The 20,588-nt window shown below is 40.3% G+C and overlaps 1 protein-coding gene across 50 annotated transcripts in view; it reads left to right on the top strand.

The window, feature by feature from the left end:
• The window catches only part of CLASP2 (cytoplasmic linker associated protein 2), a 205,172-nt gene that overhangs the window by 172,500 nt on the left and 12,084 nt on the right, over window positions 1-20,588 (top strand). For all 50 annotated transcript variants that reach the window (XM_084987576.1, XM_084987570.1, XM_084987575.1 and 47 more), the window contains 6 exons: window positions 5,685-5,828; window positions 7,339-7,445; window positions 10,736-10,889; window positions 13,867-14,095; window positions 19,755-19,948; window positions 20,450-20,578. In XM_084987576.1, the coding sequence (XP_084843702.1) occupies window positions 5,685-5,828; window positions 7,339-7,445; window positions 10,736-10,889; window positions 13,867-14,095; window positions 19,755-19,948; window positions 20,450-20,578 (957 nt within the window). The remainder of the gene's footprint in view (window positions 1-5,684; window positions 5,829-7,338; window positions 7,446-10,735; window positions 10,890-13,866; window positions 14,096-19,754; window positions 19,949-20,449; window positions 20,579-20,588) is intronic.

Raw genomic sequence — 20,588 nt, 5'->3', positions numbered from 1 at the left:
AACCCAGCACAGTGGGTTAAGGAACCAGCATTGTGCAGCTGTGGCATAGTCACAACTGTGGCTTGGATCTGATCCCTTGCCCAGGAACTCCATATGCCATTGGGAAGCCAAAAAAGAAAAAGAGGTGGAAGGGGAATAAATCTTCATGACCTTGGGTTTGACAATGGATTCTAAAACTAGATAAATTAGACTTGGTCAAAATTAAGAATTGGGCATATTCCATGAAAAGAAATACTGGTCTGCCTATAGAAACCCTTGGTATGTTTTAAGTAAGGGAATGATATGACCTGATTTATGTGTTTAAAGATTATGTTGGTAAGTGTGACAAAAATAGACAAATGTGGAGTTGTCTGGTGGCTCACCAGGTTGAGGATCCAGTGTTGTTACTGCTGTGCTTTAGGTTGCTGCTTTGGTGTGGGTTCAATACCTGGCTCAGGAACTTCCACATGTCACAGGTGCTTCCCTGCCCCCCCAAAAAATAACGAACTGTTGCTATGTTATTTAAGGGAGAAGAGGGTAGGAGGAGTAGGGCTGATATTGAAAGGAAGCTAAGTTTCCGTCTAAAGTAGTAGGAAATTATTGGAAAGTGTTTCTAGTTGATAAATTATATAAGCATAATTTCTAGTTGATAATTATATAATGTGTAACAATCAGAAAAACAGCAAGCATTATAGAAAAGAACACTGCAGAGCTGAACAGAGGAATTGAGAATTATAAAACCTTTTCTAAAAAGCAGTTTATTTTTTTAAAATCCATAAGTTTGTATTACTTTATTTAAAGACTGGGGAAAAAAATTTTTTTTTCCTGCTTTTTAGGGCTACACTCGAGAGGCATATGGAGGTTCCCAGGCCTAGGGGTCCAGTTGGAGCTACAACTGCCGGCCTACACCACAGCCACAGCGAGGCCAGGGATTGAACCCGCAACTCATGGTTCCTGGTCAGATTTGTTCCTGCTGTGCCGCAGTGGGAACTCCAAAAGACTGAGAAAATTATTTTTAAATAAATGTAAAATGTAACTAATAAAACAAATGTGACAGAAGATGGCAGAATAGAAGGACTGGAACTCAACTTCTCTCCTAAAAACAACAAAATTCACAACTAAAGACTGAGCAATCTCCACCCAAATGGACTGGAAACCTTAAAAAAGATACCCTACTCCAGAAGAAAAAGAGGAGGCCACATCAAGAAGTAGGAGAGGTAACCTCACAATATAAACAACCCCATACCTCCTGGGTGGGAAGCTCCACAGACTGAAAACTAACTGGTTCACAGAGGCTCAGCTAGAGGAGAGAGAGTTCTGACCCCCACATCAAACCCTCATGTGCGGGGATCTGGCACTGGGAGAAAGAGCCCCTGGAGCATCTGGCATTGAAGGCCAGTGGGGCTTGTGTGCGGGAGCTCCACGGGACTGGGGGAAATGGAGACCCCATTCTTAAAAGGCACACATGGACTTTCAAGTGCACTGGGTCCCAGGGCAGAGCAAGGTCTCCATGGGAATCTGGGTCAAACCTGACTGCAGTGCTTGGAGGACATCCTGGGAAAACAGGGGTGAATGTGGCTTGTTGTGAAGGAAGGACAATGAAAGCAAACCTCTCGGGAATATTCAGCAGCTGCCTTTCTCTGGAGGTGGCCATTTTGGTTTCCCATCAGCACTGAGAAGCCCCAGGCCAAACAACAATCCAGGTGGGATCACAGCACCGCCCCTCAGTAAACAGGCTGCCTAAAGACCCCCAGCCACACAGCCACCTCTAATCTCACCCAGAGACTAAGCCCCACCCACCAGAGGGATTAGAATCAGCTCCACCTACCAGTGGGCAGGCATCAGCCCCTCCCATCAGGAAGCCTACAGCAAGTCCCCATACTGACTTCAGCCACAAAGGGGACAGACACCAGAAGTAAGAGAGGCTACAACTCTACCATCTCTAAAAAGGTCACCACACCAAAAACCTATAAAAATGAAAAGGGAGAGAACTCTAACTCAGATGAGGGAGAAAGGAAAAACCCCAGAAAAACAGCTAAGTGATCAGGAGATTCTCAGCCTCCAGGAAAAAGACTTTAGACTGTCAATGCTGAAGATGATGCAAGACGTTGGAAATAAACTGGAGGCAAAGATGGAAAACTTACAGGAAACACTGAACAAAGAGATACAAGATATAAAACTGAAACAAGAAGAGATGCAAAATACAATAACTGAAATAAAAAACTCACTAGAAGCAGCTAACAGCAGAATACAGGAGGCAGAAGAATGAATAAGCGAAGTGGAGGACAGATGAGTGGAAATTACAGATGCAGAACAGAAAAGAGAAAAAAGATTGGAAACAAATGAAGAGAGTCTCAGAGAACTCTGGGACAACGTGAAACGCAACAACATCCATATTATAGGGGTGCCAGAAGGAGAAGAGAGAGAGAAGGAGACAGAAAAAATATTCCGAGAGATAATAGCCGAAAACTTACCTAACATGGGAAAGGAACCATTCACTCAAATCCAGGAGGCACAACGAGTACCATATAAAATAAACCCAAGGAGCAATACACCGAGACACACATTAATCAAACTGACCAAAATTAAAGACAAAGAGAAAATACTGAAAGCAGCTAGGGAAAAGAAATAACATACAAGGGAACCCCAATAAGGTTATCAGCAGATTTTTCAGCAGAAACTCTGCAGGCCAGAAGGGAGTGGCATGATATACTTAACATGATGAAAGGAAGACACCTCCAACCAAGATGAATTTACCCAGCAAGGCTCTCATTCAGATTTGAAGGAGAAATCAAAACCTTCTCAGATAAGCAAAAGCTGAGAGAATTCAGCAACACTAAACCAGCCTTACAACAAATACTAAAGGAACTTCTCGAGGCAAAAAAGAAAAGACAGCAATAGGAAACAAAAATGCCACAAATGACAAGGCTCACCAGTAAAGGTATATATACAGTAAAGATATGAAATCATTCATGCACAATTATACCACCAAAATCAGGAATCATGAGAAGAGGTGGGTACAAATGCAGGACAGTGGAGATGAACTTGCAATTAAGAGAACAACAACTTAAAACAATCTCATATACATATAGACTCTTATATAAAAACTTCAGAATAACTGCAAACCAAAAATCTACAATTGTTACACAAACAAGGAATCTCTGGAGAAGAAATATATCTCATAGTAAATGAGTGCATAATCCACCATGAAGGGGGTCATTTGACATCATTCTTGGAATGATGAAGTCTTCTTAGATCTGATTCTGATTTCCTCTCCATCAAAGAATTTATGATAATTATAATTAAAGAATGCAAATGTACAATTTTTTAAAATGTGACATTAAAATATAAATTCACAGAAATTAAGCTCTTCATCAAAAAATACTAAAGTGTAGTTCCTCCCGTGACCTGACCTAGTGTCCCTGAGAATGTGAGTTTGATGAGAATGATGAAAGGAAAAAACCTCCAACCAGTGGCCTCCTTCAGTGGATTAAGGATCTGGTGCTGCTTCAAGCTGCAGCATAGATTGCAGATTTGGCTTAGAGCCGTTGTTGCTGTGGCTGTGGAATAGGCCTCCAGCTGCAGCTCCAATTCAACCCCTCGCCTGGAAACTTCCACATGCCGAAGGTGCAGCCTAAAAAGAAAAAAAAAGAAGAAGAAGAATAGAGCTATTGCATTTTAAATCATGCAGTTTAAACCTGTATTGTTTGGGAGTTCCCATTGTGGCTTAGCAGGTTACGAACCCAACTAGTATCCATGAGAGTGAGGGTTTGATCCCTGGCCTCACTCAGTGGGTTAAGGATGCCATGTTGCTGTGGCTATGGAGCAGGCCAGCAGCTGCAGCTCTCATTTGACCCCTAGCGAGGAATTTCCATATGCTGCAGGTTTGGCCCTAAAAAAAAAGCAAAAACAACAACAAAAACCACCTCTATTGTTTTATGCAGAAAGAGGCAAATAGATCAGTGGAACATAAAAGAGGGTCCAGAGAAACTAAAGTTTATGTAGAAGATTAGTGCATATCATAAAGGTGTCAGTTGAGTCATAAGGAAAGGATACACTGATTTGGAAACAATTGGGCTATCTCTAGAGGGAAAATAAAGCTAATTCATTTGCTTAAATTAACTTGAGATCCCTTCAATGTTTCAGTTCCTAAAACTGAATCATAAAATTTTGTTTCAAAATGCAGATAGCTTTATGTAAGCACTGTTAACATGTTAAGAGTGCATACCCACGCAGTATATATTTTATTCGTAACACAATGGGCTTATGTTATTGCTATTTTATCATTTTTTTTCCTTCAGCAGTATCTAACAGTCCTCTCCCAATCTCTTCATATATAGGCCTGCATCATCTTTCAAGGCTGTGTTGTGTAGTAGCCATTGCTCCCGTATAACATAATTTAATCATTCCTTTCAGAAGGTCCAGAGAAACTAAACATAGAGTTATGTTGTATATAAGATGCCATAAACATAGAACACCTAGGTTTTCATAGAGTAAGATCAGAAAAAGGAGTTCCCATCATGGCTCAGCCGTAAGGAACCCGACTAGTATTCATGAGGATGCAGGTTCGATCCCTGGCCTCGCTCAGTGGATTAAGGATCCGGCGTTGCTGTGAGAGCTGTAGTGTAGGTTGCAGATGTGGCTCGGATCCTGTGTTGCTGTGGCTGTGGTGTCGGCCAGCAGCAGCAGCTCTGACTTGACCTCTAGCCTGCCACATGGGTGGCCCTAAAAAGAAAAAAAAAAAAAAAAAAAAAAAGGATCCAGAACAAGATATGCACATTTAGATACAAGTCATGATCATGAACTCTTTAGGTTTCTTTCTTCTCTTAATTAAATTTCTATATAATCTGGATTTCGCAATTTCGCTTTTAATAACTCAGTTGATTATTTTAGAAAAAGAAGGGAGGAGTTCCTCACTGTGGTAAAATGAGCTAAGAATCTGACTGCAGCTGCAGAGGTGCAGGTTTGATCCTTAGCCCCTCGCAGGATCTGGTGTTGCCACAGCTGCAGTGTAGGTCCTCAGATTTGATCCCTGGCCCGGGAACTGCCATATGTTGCAGGTGCAGCCATTGAAAAAAAGGAGAAAGAAAGAAATTTGTTTCTTAACTGATCTGAGTGATCTTTGTTTTGTTCCCATTTCCACAAGACATTAGACTAGTTTTAGCTTCAAATTGTAGATTGTCAAGATTAGCTGCTATGAGAGAAGAGTAGGTATGACTAGTTAATTTAAGAGTCATAGATTGGAGTTCCCTGGTGGCCTAAAGGTTAAAAGATTTGACATTGTCGCTGCTATGGCTTGGGTCACTGCTGTGGCACAGGTTCAGTCCCTGGCCCAGGAATTTCCACGTGTTGTGAGCGCAGCCTGAAAGAAAAAAAGAATCATATATTGAGGAAATGAAAATTAAAGTGCTAAGTTGCTCTTGATGGGCTTTGTATAACTTCAAGATGTACTTCCTTATTTTTAATCCATGTTTCTTCTTGTAATCATTTATCAGGAGAACTGCAGTAATAATGTATATTGATAGAGTAACTCTAGGAACCATCCGGTTGATTTTTACCATTGATCATTAGGTCGTATTGTTTTTATTCTTCCAGCAAAGAAAGATGGCCTTGTACTATTGAACAGAAATGTTGAGTGAAGAAATTGGTCTCCTTCAAGTAACCAAAATATATTCATCTACTTCTTGTCTGTGTTTGTTTTCTAGGCAGCGCAGTCAGTCCTGATTTCCTTATTTGAACTCAATACCCCAGAGTTTACAATGTTATTAGGAGCTTTACCAAAAACTTTTCAGGATGGTGCTACCAAACTTCTTCATAATCACCTTCGAAACACTGGCAATGGAACCCAGGTTTTTTTCAGTTATTTTCTTGACCCTTGTATAATGTGATGGTTGGTTAACAATAATTGCTATCTTTTACATGAAGTAAACTTGAATCCAAATGTATAATTTTTGCATCTGCATTGGACAGCATTTCCTGAACAGAATTAAATATTATCTTGAAGAGAGTCCTTAGGCTTATCGTGTTTATTTTCTAATTTGGTGTATATTAGGATGGTAGTGAATGGTGAGCAGGATAGGAACAAGAAAAGCAAGCTGTAGCAGAACTTAGATGAGGTCATCAGCTTTGCAAGCCATTAGAATTAGGCCATCCCCTTTAGATGAACCAGTCATTATTTGAGGACCAGAAAAGATGACAAATAAGGCCCAAGGAAAATAGTGCTTTAAAGGATATGTTCACATGTATTAATTACAGGCTTGTTGGTCCTTAGATATTTGGATGATATTTTTGTTTTGGAGAGATAAGATCTCATTTAGTGTTATATCTAAATGGTACTGAACCATTTACATAATGTGCCTAAAGAATTGAACTTGAGTTTTAAAAAAACAGAGAGATAATTTTTATAATAGATAAAGGAGAAAGTAGATGCCTTTATGGCCAGCCTAAGGTAAAATCTAAGGGGAAAACAATCTGAGGATAATTTCTTGGGATCAAAATCAGTGTTTTAAAAGGAGAAGGATTAGGAGTTCCCTTCATGGCTCAGTGGTTAACCAACCCGACTAGGATCCATGAAAATGTGGGTTCATCCCTGGCCTCGCTCAGAGGATTAAGGATCCAGTGTTGCTGTAAGCTGTGGTGTAGGTCACAGATGCAGCTCAGGTATGGTGTTGCTGTGGTTGTGGCATAGGCCAGCAGCTGTAGCTTCGATTGACCACTAGCCTGGGAACTTCCATATGGCACGAGTGCAGCCCCCCCCAAAAAAAAGGAGGATTGTTTCATTATTCCTTAAAGATAGGCAAATTACTTATATTACCAGATTTTACACCTTTTTTGTCTTTGTAAAAATAATTTGTAAAACAAACTCAAGGAAAAATAAAACTTGAGCATTAGTAATGGATACAGGAAGGAAATTGTCTCAGAATGGGAAGCTAATTTAAAGTTGTTAATTTGGAGAGTTCCCTGGTTGCTTAGCAGGTTAAGGACCTGGCATCACTACAGCGGCTCAGGTCACTGCTATACCATGGGTTGGATTCTTGGCCTGGGAATTTTCACATGGGAGAGACCAAAATAAAATAAAATAGTTAATTTGGCATCTTGTTTAATCTTTGAGGAAGAAGATATAATATCTGAAAGCAGGAGGTAGGTGAGGAGAACAAAAAAAAAAAGTTAAAAAGCTAGATTTCTGAATGGAAAGAATGTTTTCCCCTTTAAAAACTAGAGATAAGTACATGAATATTTAAAATTTTGACCTATAATTATGACTCTTTCATGTTGTTCAACTTCATGATTGTGTGGCTTCCTTAAGAGCCTTTTGGTTGAACTACCTGTTACATGGTAATGTTTCTTTGACTCTGGCAGGGTTCCATGGGGAGTCCTTTGACAAGACCTACACCACGGTCACCAGCCAACTGGTCCAGTCCTCTTACTTCGCCTACCAATACATCTCAGAATACTTTATCTCCAAGGTAATAAAAGAGTTATTTTCCATCATGATTTGTGTTTGCAGGTTCCCATTCTTTGAAAAACAGACAGTAATTCCAGGTGATTTCTACTTGACTTGAAAGATCTTAGACATAGATACTTAGTAAATTCACAAAAGTTTAACTTTGGGTGTTCCCATCGTGGCTCAGCAGATTAAAAATCCAGCTAGTATCTATGAGGATGTGGGTTTGATCCCTGGCCTCACTCAGTGGGTTAAGGAGCTGGCGTTGCCGTGAGCTGTGGTGAAGGTCGCAGACATGGCTCAGATCCTGAGTTGTGGCTGTGGCGTAGGCCAGCAGCTGTAGCTGCAATTTAACCCCTAGCCTGGGAAATTCCATATGCTGTGATTTGGCCCTAAAAAAATAATTCTCAGCCTTCTTACAAATTTGTGTATAGTATCTCTTCTTCAAGTGGTACCATTACTTTGAGCTAATCGCAGTGGTTAGCAAATTTTCTATAAAATACCACGTGGTATTTTAGGTTTTTCAGTCCATGCAGTCTTTATCACCTCTACTCAACTCTGCCTTTTTTTTTTTTTTTTTTTTTTTTTTTTTTGTCTTTTTAGGACCACACACATGGCATATGGAGGTTCCCAGGCTAGGGGTTCTAATCGGAGCTGTTGCCACCAGCCTACGCCAGAGCCACAGCAATGCCAGATCTGAGCCGTGTCTGCCACCTACACCACAGCTCATGACAACACCGGATCCTCAACCCACTGTGCAAGGCCAGGGATTGAACCCTCAACCTCATGGTTCATAGTCAGATTCATTTCTGCTGTGCCATGACGGGAACTCCTCAACTCTGCTGTTGTAGTATGAAAATAGCATAGACAATAGCTACATATGTAAGCATTGCTATGTTCTAAAACAATTTTATTTCTAGACACAAATTTGAATTTTTTATAATTTTCATGTGTCATGAAATGTTACTGTTTTGATTTTTTTTCTCAACTATATGAAAAATTCTTAGATTTCAGGAGTTATAATTTGCCGGTCCCTGGTTAGTCAGAACTTTTTTTTCAGCCTGCAAGCAGTAGCCTGATGTGTGATCTTTGTTCTCAGTCCAAGGGTTGAACCCAGGCCCCTGTGGTGAAAGTGCTGAGTCCTAACCACTACACCACCAGGGAACTCCTCAGTCAGAACATTTTTTTTTTTTTCCCACTGTACAGCAAGGGGATCAAGTTATCCTTACATGTATACATTACAATTACATTTTTTTTCCCCACCCTTTGTTCTGTTGCAACATGCGTATCTAGACAAAGTTCTCAGTGCTACTCAGCAGGATCTCCTTGTAAATCTGTTCTAAGTTGTGTCTGATAAGTCCAAGCTCCCGATCCCTCCCACTCCCTCCCCCTCCCATCAGGCAGCCACAAGTCTTTTCTCCAAGTCCATGATTTTCTTTTCTGAGGAGATGTTCATTTGTGCTGGATATTAGATTCCAGTTATAAGTGATATCATATGGTATTTGTCTTTGTCTTTCTGGCTCATTTTACTCAGTATGAGATTCTCTAGTTCCATCCATGTTGCTGCAAATGGCATTATGTCATTCTTTTTTATGGCTGAGTAGTATTCCATTGTGTATATACCACATCTTCCGAATCCAATCATCTGTCGATGGACATTTGGGTTGTTTCCATGTCCTGGCTATTGTGAATAGTGCTGCAATGAACATGCGGGTGCACGTGTCTCTTTTAAGTAGAGTTTTGTCCGGATATATGCCCAGGAGTGGGATTGCAGGTTCATATGGAAGTTCTATGTATAGATTTCTAAGGTATCTCCAAACTGTTCTCCATAGTGGCTGTACCAGTTGACATTCCCACCAACAGTGCCGGAGGGTTCCCTTTTCTCCACAGCCCCTCCAGCACTTGTTATTTGTGGATTTATTAATGATGGCCATTCTGACTGGTGTGAGGTGGTATCTCTTGGTAGTTTTGATTTGCATTTCTCTTATGATCAGCGATGTTGAGCATTTTTTCATGTGTTTGCTGGCCATCTGTATATCTTCTTTGGAGAACAGTCTATTCAGGTCTTTTGCCCATTTTTCCATTGATTGATTGGCTTTTTTGCTATTGGGTTGTATAAGTTGTTTAGGTATTCTAGAGATTAAGCCCTTGTCGGTTGCATCATTTGAAACTATTTTCTCCCATTCTGAAAGTTGTCTTTTTGTTTTCTTTTGGGTTTCCTTTGCTGTGCAAAAGCTTTTCAGTTTGATGAGGTCCCATGGGTTTATTTTTGCTCTGATTTCTATTGCTTTGGGAGACTGACCTGAGAAAATATTCATGATGTTGATGTCAGAGAGTGTTTTGCCTATGTTCTCTTCTAGGAGTTTGATGGTGTCCTGTCGTATATTTAAGTCTTTCAGCCATTTGGAGTTTATTTTTGTGCATGGTGTGAGGGTGTGTTCTAGTTTCATTGCTTTGCATGCAGCTGTCCAGGTTTCCCAGCAATTCTTGCTGAATAGACTTTCTTTTTCCCATTTTATGTTCTTGCCTCCCTTGTCAAAGATTAATTGACCATAGGTGTCAGGGTTTCTTTCCGGGTTCTCTATTCTGTTCCATTGGTCTGTCTGTCTGTCTGTTTTGATACCAGTACCACACTGTTTTGATGACTGTGGCTTTGTAGTATTTCTTGAAGTCTGGGAGAGTTATGCCTCCTGCTTGGTTTTTGTTTCTCAGGATTGCTTTGGCGATTCTGGTCTTTTGTTGTTCCATATAAATTTTTGGATTGCTTGTTCTAGTTCAGTCAGAACATTTTTGAAGGTGAAAAGTAAACCAGTTGTTAAGAGCCATGTACTCTAGGAAGTTCCCATTGTGGCTCAATATGTTAAGAATCCAACTAATATCCATGAGGTTGCATGTTTGATCCCTCCCTGGCCTTGCTCAGTGAGTTGGGTATCCGGTGTTGCTGTGAGCTGTGGTGTAGGTCGCAGATGCAGCTTGGATCTGGTGTTGCTGTGGCTGTGGTGTAGGCTAACAGCTGTAGCTCTGATAGCTCTGATTCAACCCCTAGCCTGGGAATTTCCATATGCTGCAGGTGTGGCCCTAAAAAGAAAAGAAAAAAAAAAAAGAGCCATGACTCTAGAGTTACTGTAGGCTGCCCTTGATGGTCAAACAAGGGGACATGTACTTTAGCCACTTGTAGCTGTTAGGTTTTGTTTTCCTAATTCTGGTTTAGAGCATAAACAGTCTCCATTCCTGTCTTTGTAAATAGCCTATGTAATTTTCTCAAATGTGTGATATTTTAAAACTATGCATAAATAATTGTCTTTTTCACAGTGCATTTGATTATGACACAGAAAATATGAACTCTGAAGATATTTATAGCTCTCTTAGAGGTGTCACTGAAGCAATTCAGAATTTCAGCTTCCGTAGTCAAGAAGATATGAATGAGCCATTGAAAAGGGAATCTAAAAAAGATGATGTCGACTCAGTGAGTATTTGAATATTCTTACATTGCTCCCTTTTTCATTAAGTTTTTTGTTTTAACTTTGCTTTCTATCATTTTGAAATATAACTGTCCAAGGGTCAGTCACTCAGTATTTACCAAGTGTCTGCCATATGCCAGGCCCTGTTCTGGGTCTCACATCTACAAGGCAGACTCACTGCCCTCGTGTTCCTTATAGATTTCTGGCTGGAGATGTGTACTATGGAGTTTGCGGTTAGAATGTGAAGTGAATCTGCTTTAGATTTAAGTGGTCAGGAAAGATTACATTTGCATTGAGACCCAAATAAAGCCATACAAGATTTAAAAGAGGAGAATTCCATGAAAGAAATAACAAGTGCAAAGACAGTTAGATGGGAGCAAGCTTTGTACAGTTAAGAACCAGGAGGTGTATTTGGAACGTTATGGAAGTGTGGAGGACTGAAACATGGGCCAGATGACATGGCTCTTAGGACAAAATAAGGTGGTTAGATGTTTTTTATTCCTGTTAATGCATAGTGGTACTGATTTATGCAGTTCGAGTTAAGAATGTTATGACCCATCTTTCTGACATTTGTGAATATTATTATTCAGTTTGTTGACTCTGCCACTATACAAAGAGCAATTGTTTTTTACTCTGCTTCTTAGACTTTTCTCTGACAGCTTAGACTTTTCTCAAAACAATCTATCCCACAACTTCCTGTGGAATCTGTAGTTTCTCAGTGTTTGCAAAATTGTGGAGCATTGCAGTGCTTCAGCAAATCTCTAAAGGGCTCCCTCTGCTTCCTGACTTCTTTCCTACTATTGTTTTTCTGCCCATGCCTATATGTAAACTGGATACCAAAAACCTACTTACCACTCCTTGTGTTTGAGCTTCCCTATCCCCAAAGCTAGTAAACTGGATCTACTAAACTGGTTGCCAAAAACCTACTTACCACTCCTTGTGTTTGAGGTTCCCTATCCCCAAAGCTGCATGTGGTAGCAATAATAGGTTAGTAAGAGTCACTGCTTAATTGAATCTTTTTCCTCCAAAGATGCATGGTACAGTGTCTGGAGCTCAAGCAGTAAATTCTGGCAGAAGTGAGATTGGCATTTACTAATTAGATTATTACTTCTAAGTCTCAGTGCACTCCTAAGGAAAATAGGGATATTACTACATACTTAAAAATTACTGTTGAAGTTCCTATCGTGGCTCAGTGGAAATGAATCTGACTGGTGTCCATGAGGACGCAGGTTAGATCCCTGGCCTCGCTCAGTGGGTTAAGGATCTGGTGTTGCCATGAGCTGTGGTGTAAGTCACAGATCCAGCGTTGCTGTGGCTGTGGCTGTGGCGTAGGCAGCGGCTACAGCTCTGATTGGACCCCTAGCCTGGGAACCTCCATATGCCACAGGTGTGGCCCTAAAAATGACAAAAATTATTGTGAGTATAATAAATCACATGACTCCACCCAGCCCAGACCTCTCTCTAACTGCCTGTTAGAACTCCTGATCTTTTCTATCTCAGTTGATAGCAGTGCTAATTGCTTAGCCCAAAACCTTGAACAGAACAGTAGTCCTTGTCTAATCTCTTTTTCTCATCCTGCCTACTCAGTCCATCAGGAAATCTGTCAACTCTATCTTCAAAATACACAGTCTACACAATAGACTTTTTTCCCTCTGTCTGGCCTCATTGCCCATTCCTTCACTCTGTTCTAAACACACACCTCTTTGCTGTTTTTTTTTAACTTACCAGGCATACTCTCCTCAGGGCCTTTGTCATAGCTGCTACCTCTGCCTTAAACACTCTTCCTCCAGATCACCCCATGGCCAGTTGCTTCACTTCCTTCCTTTTACTCAGATGGCTTCTCAGTGAGTCTTACTCTGACCACCATATTTTATCTGCAGCCTCCTCCCTCCCACCTTGGCACTCACAATTCCTTTAATACTGTACTGCCTCCCATACACTCATCACTCCTACTGTACCACATACTTACTCATTCATTATGGTTTTTTAATGTCTCTGTCCCTCCACTAGAATGTAAACTTTTTTTTTTTTTTTGTCTTTTTGCCTTTTCTTGAGCCCATCCCGTGGCATATGAAGGTTCCTAGGCTAGGGGTCTAATCGGAGCTGTAGCCACCGGCCTACACCAGAGCCACAGCAATGTGGGATCGGAGCCATGTCTGCAACCCACACCACAGCTTATGGCAACACCAGATCCTTAACCCACTGAGCAAGGCCAAGGATCGAACCCGCAACCTCATGGTTCCTAGTCGGATTCGTTAACCACTGCGCCACGATGGGAACTCCTAGAATGTAAACTTAATGAAGATAGTGTTTTCTCATTTGTTCACTAATATATTCTCATTGCCAAGAATGATACCTGGTGTGGAATAGGTACACAGTGAATATTTAAAGGATATTTGTAAAGCAGCTAGCTAATGGCTTGGCACATAGTTGCTCAGTAAATGGTGTTAATGGTGATATTTTGTTGGTAGTTGATATTTTGATAAGTTTGTTAATGAACGCAAACTACATCAGGCATCCTTCCAAAAGTTATGTGATTATTTTAGGCCTTTGTTTTAAATAGGCCTTTTTAAATTTGGTTTTCTTAGACTTTGTTGACATACTTCATTGTATAATCAACAACCTTAATGATAAGTATCTGGTAGTTTTTAGTTCTGTGATGCTATCTTTAACTGGCATGGAGAAGCTGTAGCTAATCACACTGTTTGATCAAGCCATTGGCAAGGAAACTATAGGCATCACTAGAGAAGGCATTCTTTTATGGTTCTTATTTGCCCTCATAGCTGTGGTTTCTTTACATCTTCTCTATAAGCTTTGACTTTTTGAATTTAAGTCTTAACTCATTTGATTTCCATTCCTTTTTTGTCGTTGTTGTTACCTTTTTAAAATAGCCTTTCAGCAGTAGGGAAATATGTTTTTAGTATTTTGAAGAGATATTTGAAAATGGGTTAATTTGCTCTGCCTTCCCCTTCCCTTTAATAGATGTGTGGCGGGCCTGGGATGTCCGACCCAAGAGCAGGAGGTGATGCTACTGACTCAAGCCAAACGGCCCTTGATAACAAAGCTTCATTGCTCCATTCGATGCCTGCTCACTCCTCTCCACGCTCTCGAGACTATAATCCGTATAACTATTCAGATAGCATCAGTCTCTTCAATAAGTCTGCCCTCAAGGAAGCCATGTTTGATGATGACGCTGACCAGTTTCCTGATGGTATGTCCTGGGTCATGCTGCTACTGTCTGTGTACTGAAGGAGTGGTTATCAATGAAGCAAAAGAAACATGCATCCTCTTTTATAGTAGCGCCCTAAAAAGTAAGGCTCTTTGAGGTGGGAATGTTCTCTCCCATCTTGTAAAAGTTCATTTCTAGTGGTTTGTTAGTTTACCCCAAATGAGAGACAATTAATCATCCTAAGATCATCCTTGAAATCAAGAAAACTTTAGTGATCTCCCAGAAACAACTGAAACCAATTGTAGCTTATAAATTTATTCTATACCTAGACACAGTTCACTTGGTTATTAATTTTTTTTTTTTTTTTTTGCTTTTTAGGCCCGCACTTGTGGCCTATGGAGGTTCCCCTGCTAGGGGTACAATCAGAGCTACAGCTGCTGGCATACACCACAGCCACAGCAACACAGGATCCAAGCTGCATCTGCAACCTACACCACAGCTCACAGCAACTCCAGATCCTTAACTCACTGAGCAGGGCTGGGGATTGAACTCGCAACCTCATGGTTCCTAGTTGGATTCATTTCCGCTGCGCCACAGCAGGAACTCCCACACTTAGTTATTAATTTTTATACCAGAATGCCAAACCCTTTTGAAGAATACCCTTTTTTTTTTCTTTTTCAGCCACACCAGAGCTTGTGGAAGTTCCCAGGCCGAGGATCAAATCTGAGCCACAGCTGCAACAAAACTGGATCCTTACGCCACTGTGCCAGGCCAGGGATCAAACCCATGCTGCCTCTGAGCCACAGCAGGAAAGCCAGAATACCCATTCTTTACTATAACCTTTTAAGTGTGAAGTCATAAACTCTTTAATAAGATACATTCGGGGACTGAGTATGGGAAAAACTACCATTAGGATTTGGAGCTGACTTAGATCTAAGCTCTCACACTTAATAAGCTGTATCACCCGGGAAGTTGGTTGACTTTCCTGAATCTCAGTTGTCACTAGGTTGGAGATGTTATATTACCTGCCCTACTGATCACAGTTTGCAGCAAGGTTTGGATAAGGTGTATAAAAACTGATTGTAAAGTATGAAACACAGCAAACATTTTCAGTGTTTTTTGGTTGTTGTTGTTTTTTCTGCCCGTACCCACAGCATGTGGACGTTCCTGGGCCAGGGATCATACCCAGCAATGCCAATCCCATTGGGCCACAGCAGGAACTCCTAGGTGGAGTTTTTTGAAGTATCATTTCAGATTAATCAAAAGCTTTAAAAAAAAACTGAAAAATAAAAGGAGTTCCCTTCGTGGCTCAGTGGTTAATGAACCCTACTAGTATCCATGAGAACGTGGGCTCAGTCCCTGGCCTCTCTAAGTGGGGTAAGGATCCATCATTGCCATGAGCTGTGAGGTAGATCGCAGAGACGGCTCTGATCTGGTGTTGCTGGGCTGTGGCATAGGCCAGCAGCTTCAGCTCTGATTCGACCCCTAGCCTGGGGAACCTCCATATGCCACGGGTGTGGCCCTAAAAAAAAAAAAAAAGGCATAAATAAATACTAAAGTCTGGGCACACTAGGTGTACTCACTGCTGTTGGAATATCACTATTCCCCCAGCTCTGTTATGTCATATGCACAGGTGCACACACACACACACACACACACACACTGATTTATATCTATTTCTATATCTATCACAAGCTCTATGTTTATACTAATAACTCCAATTCCCAGTCTGGCACCATAAGAGTAATTCTAGTTTCTCCCTTTCCATATTGACCACTCCATTTTTCCGACAGTGATGAATCTGACTTCCGTTATCTTTAATATATTTACTTATGTGATCAGTACTGCTGTATGCAGCCAGCTCCTCATCTCTGCCACCACCTCCTCACTTGCACGGATGCATTCCTCACCCTGCTGGGCTCTACCATTCCACATGGACACCATCACCTCCTTGGCCTCCTATTCCCATTGCCATCCTGCTTGGACTCTGACAGATCACACCTGGTGGCCACAACTTGAGGACACCATTTTACCCTGGCTGAGCTATGACACCCCATCTTTCCCACTCTCACACATGGAAACCCTCCTTACTCTATCCAAGAATCTGTCCCCAGGCCTGGTCATTTGCAGTTCTGACAAATTGAAAAGTTCTTCATTGAGTAATTGTGTTTTTGCCAACTGTCCAGAGACTTCATATATCACAAATATCACAGAGCCAAAATAATGACAACTTAGCAAGATCACTCCCTTGTTGTCTAATTCTCTTCTCTTTTCCTAAGGATAGCATTTCTTTTCCATTTGTTAAAGAAAGACAACTTTGAGAATTACATAACTGAAACCTAAACTGGGTAGAATATTTTTGAACTTGAGAACATTATTTCTTCATAGCATAATACTAGATTGACTTCCAAAACATAAGGTAATCCTTTTATGTTGAGTAAAGACTTTCTGAAGATGGGTAAACCTTCAGTTAAACCAAAATACAAGTTGTTTCAAGCTGCATATAGCAGTAGTTTTCATTTATTAAAACATTAATAAATTAAAACATTTTTAATAAAGATACATTTTTTCTTTTTTAACTTTGAGACGTGGAAGACCTTGTTTGACATTATTTTATTGTGAATATTGCTGATATTATCCTTTTTAATTTATTGACCTCTGTTTCTGGTTTTTTGTTTGTTTTCTTTTTCAGCTGCACCTGCAACATATGAAAGTTCCAGGCCAGGGATCAAATCTGAGCTGCAGCTTCAGCCTATGCCACAGCTACACCAATGCCAGATCCCTAACCCACTGTGCCACAGTGGGAACTACTCCATTGCTGTTTTGATTTTTCTTTTATGTCCTGTCCCAAAGTAAAATTTCTTTTTCTTTTTGTTTTTTTTTTTGTTTGTTTGTTTTTAAAATCTAAAACTTTTGTCAGGACAGAATTATTTTGTTCAAGTGAAAATATTTATAAAAGGAAATTGTTCAAAAATTATGAGACTCTTAAGTATCTCACTCAGCTATTTCCATATACCTTATAGACAGATACACATGTTAGTGATACATTTATCAAAATAAACAGGTCAAAAAAACACACTGGAGAAGTTCCCGTCATGGTGCAGTGGAAACGAATCCAACTAGGAACCATGAGGTTGCAGGTTTGATCCCTGGCCTCGCTCAGTGGGTTAAAGACCCAGTGTAATCGTGAGCTGTGGTGTAGGTCACAGACAAGGCTCAGATCCCGAGTTGCTGTGGCTCTGACGTAGGCCGGTGGCTACAGCTCCAATTAGACCCCTAGCCTGGGAACCTCCATATGCCACCGGTTTGGCCCTCAAAAGACACACACACACACACACACACACACATACACACACACACACACACACACAAAACACTGGAGTTCCTTTATGGTACAGCAGATTAAGGATCCAGCATTGTCACTGCAGCAGCTTAGGGTGGTATTGTGGTTCAGGTCCAATCCCTTGCCTGTATTTTCTGCATGCTGAGGGCACAGCTAAAAAGAAGAAGAAAAAAAAAAAAAAAAAACATACTGCTATCCACTTCTGGTTATGGCCTTTATAAAGTTTACCAAGGACTGTAATATTCCAGAATACCAGAATTTAGTGAAGATGATGCTGTTGTCCAGGGGACATACATGTTTCAGGCCCAAGTTCTCACTGAGACCCTAGGAGCTGGGTGCTGTTTTCCCATTTTACCGATAAGGAGACCAAGCCTGTACTATAATTGAGAGTATGCTCCTATTACACAAAGACTAAGAAACAGAGGTTTGGTGAAATTCCAGAGCCTGTGTTCTTTTCACAGGACCACAATGCCTTCCTCTGTGAGAAGAGGAAATGCAGTTAATTATAATTTTTTTTTTTTTTTCCCTTAGGGCCACACCTGCAGCATATGGAGGTTCCCAGACTAGGGGTCAAATCAGAGTTGTAGCTGCAGGCCACAGCCACAGCCACAGCAATGTCAGATCCGAGCCGCATATGCAACCTACACTACAGCTTAGGGGCAACACTGGCTCCTTAACCTACTAAGCGAGGCCAGGGATCAAACCTGCGTCCTCATGGATGCTAGTCAGATTTATTTCCATGACGAGAACTCCTGATTATACTTTATCTTAATTAGTTCAGTTTATCTCATTTGTGTAATGTAAACAGTTGGGTCTTTTAACAAATAATTTATGTACTTTCTTTGATATAAATTTTCCTGTCAGTCATCTCTCCAGATCATTATATGACAAATTATTTCTAATGATCTTCTAGAGTAATTACAAAGACTATATTCATGAAGAGAACTGAGTTCCTCTGAAAAGCATTTTCTTAAGATTTCCCTTTATTCAGCTGGAACAAAATACACTCTTATCAGAATGGTCCACTGCCATCTGTAAAATTCTGATAATGTAACATTGCAGAAGTGATTTTTGTGAGGTTTGTAGAGATGCATTTATCCTGCTGCAGTAGTTTTTTTTTTAATCCAGCAATATTGTTCTAATGTTGGTCTGTACACATGAAATTATTATGAGACAGTTTTTATTCTCCAAGTTAAGGTCTTATCTTTGAACTCTAAAATTTCTTCCTCTCCATGGTTTTGCTGTGCATTTTGCAGAGGTTCTTGATCTTCCAAAACCCTAATTTCATTCTCCTCAGTGATCATTCTTTCCAGACTATCCAAGTTTTTTTAATTCAGTAGTTCCATTTTGTGCTCTGTGTATAAGTGTTTGGGGGCCAGAGGTTTTTGGTGCTCTTTTTATAGTTCCATGAAAGTTTTCCTTAAGTTTTTTTTTTTTTTAAGGAGTTCCCTTCATGGTTCAGCGGTTAACAAACCCCACTAGGATCCATGAGGATGCAGGTTTGATCCATGGCCTCGCTCAGGAGGTTAAGGATCCGATGTTGCCGTGAGCTGTGGTACAGGTCTCAGACTCAGCTTGGATCCCCAGTTGCTATGGCTGTGGTTTAGGCTGGCAGCTGTAGCTCAGATTTGACCCCTAGCCCAGGAAATTCGGGGAATTTACAATAGAGGGATCGAATTGTCATCAGTTAAATCCAGTGATCATTATTGGTATACTAAAAATGTAGTGCCCAGATACTGTGAGCCTCCTGGCATGACAACATAGAAATGCATGCTGAAGTATGTAAGGATGAAATGATACCTTTGGGCTTTGCTAGAAATATTTCAGAAAAAGAAAGTTGGGGGCTGTAGGGGATGAAGATGATGTAAAAATGGTAAAAATCTTAATAATTGTAAAATCTGCCTGATAGGTGTATGGGGACTTATTATACAGTTCTCTCGCTTGTGATTTTTTTTTTTTTTTTTTTTGTCTTTTTAGGACCGCACCAGTGGCATGTGGAAGTGGCCAGGTTAGGGGACACATCGGAGCTACATCTGCCAGCCTACACCACAGCCACAGCAACACCAGATCCTTAACGCACTGAGCAAGACCAGTGATGAAACCGTGTCTTCATGGATATTAGGTTGGTTACCACTGAGCCACAACAGGAACTCCTGTGTATCTTGATTATAAATGGTTTGAAACTAGCATTGATGTTTTGGGAATGACAGATGGATAAGAATATTACTTTGTCATTTTTCTTCATTTTTGATTTTTCTTAGAACCAATTTTCCATCTGTTTTTCATAAAGTTATCATTCCCATACTTAGAAAAGTTGACCTATAAACTTATGGAATTAACATCATGTCCTTTTGACAGATCTTTCCCTAGACCATTCTGACCTGGTTGCAGAGTTATTGAAAGAGTTGTCCAACCATAATGAGCGTGTAGAAGAAAGAAAAATCGCTCTATATGAACTCATGAAACTGACACAGGAAGAATCTTTCAGTGTTTGGGATGAACATTTCAAAACAATATTACTTTTATTGCTTGAAACCCTTGGGGATAAAGAGGTAAATGGTAGACTGTGTAAACAATAGCCTGTTTTTCCTGTCTTGGATTGCCTGTCATTGCCTATTAATGAAACAGTATGCACTTTTGGAAATTGGGGAAATGAGATTTTATTGCTAGCTTCCACACCAAATTTTCACTATAAAGTACTTTTTCTTCTCGGCTAAGTACCTCAGTGGCTTTGAACCATTGACAACAGGAAAAATGAAAAATGTTTGACAGAATGTTTATATGAGAGCACTTTTTTTTGCATATTTGAATTAGCTGTTCAGAAGTAAAACTACATTCCTTTTTAATAGAATGTAGTTGATTCTTGATTTCTTTAAGAAGTGTAAGTTTTCAACTAGAGATGTGAAAACTTAATTATATAATATGCCACATACTTTCTGCAATTGTCTATGTTTCCCCCAACCCATATTAACACCCTTAAATTACAGAAATGGAAAACATAAAAGATCATCTACAATTAAAAAAATTAAAAACATTAAAATGTTTCTTCTTAGCCTACAATCAGGGCTTTGGCATTAAAGGTTTTAAGAGAAATCCTAAGGCACCAACCAGCAAGATTTAAAAACTATGCAGAACTGACTGTCATGAAAACACTGGAAGCACATAAAGACCCTCATAAGGAGGTAAGTTACC

The sequence above is a fragment of the Sus scrofa genome, chromosome 13 (assembly GCF_054392235.1).
Source record: "Sus scrofa isolate SSC_HxYL_T2T_F1_AM1 chromosome 13, Sscrofa_HxYL_maternal_Yorkshire_Landrace_v2.0, whole genome shotgun sequence".
NCBI classification, from domain to species: Eukaryota; Metazoa; Chordata; class Mammalia; order Artiodactyla; family Suidae; genus Sus; species Sus scrofa.
The sequence above is the reverse complement of the archived record's forward strand: the minus strand, read 5'-3'. Positions and strand labels throughout refer to the sequence as shown.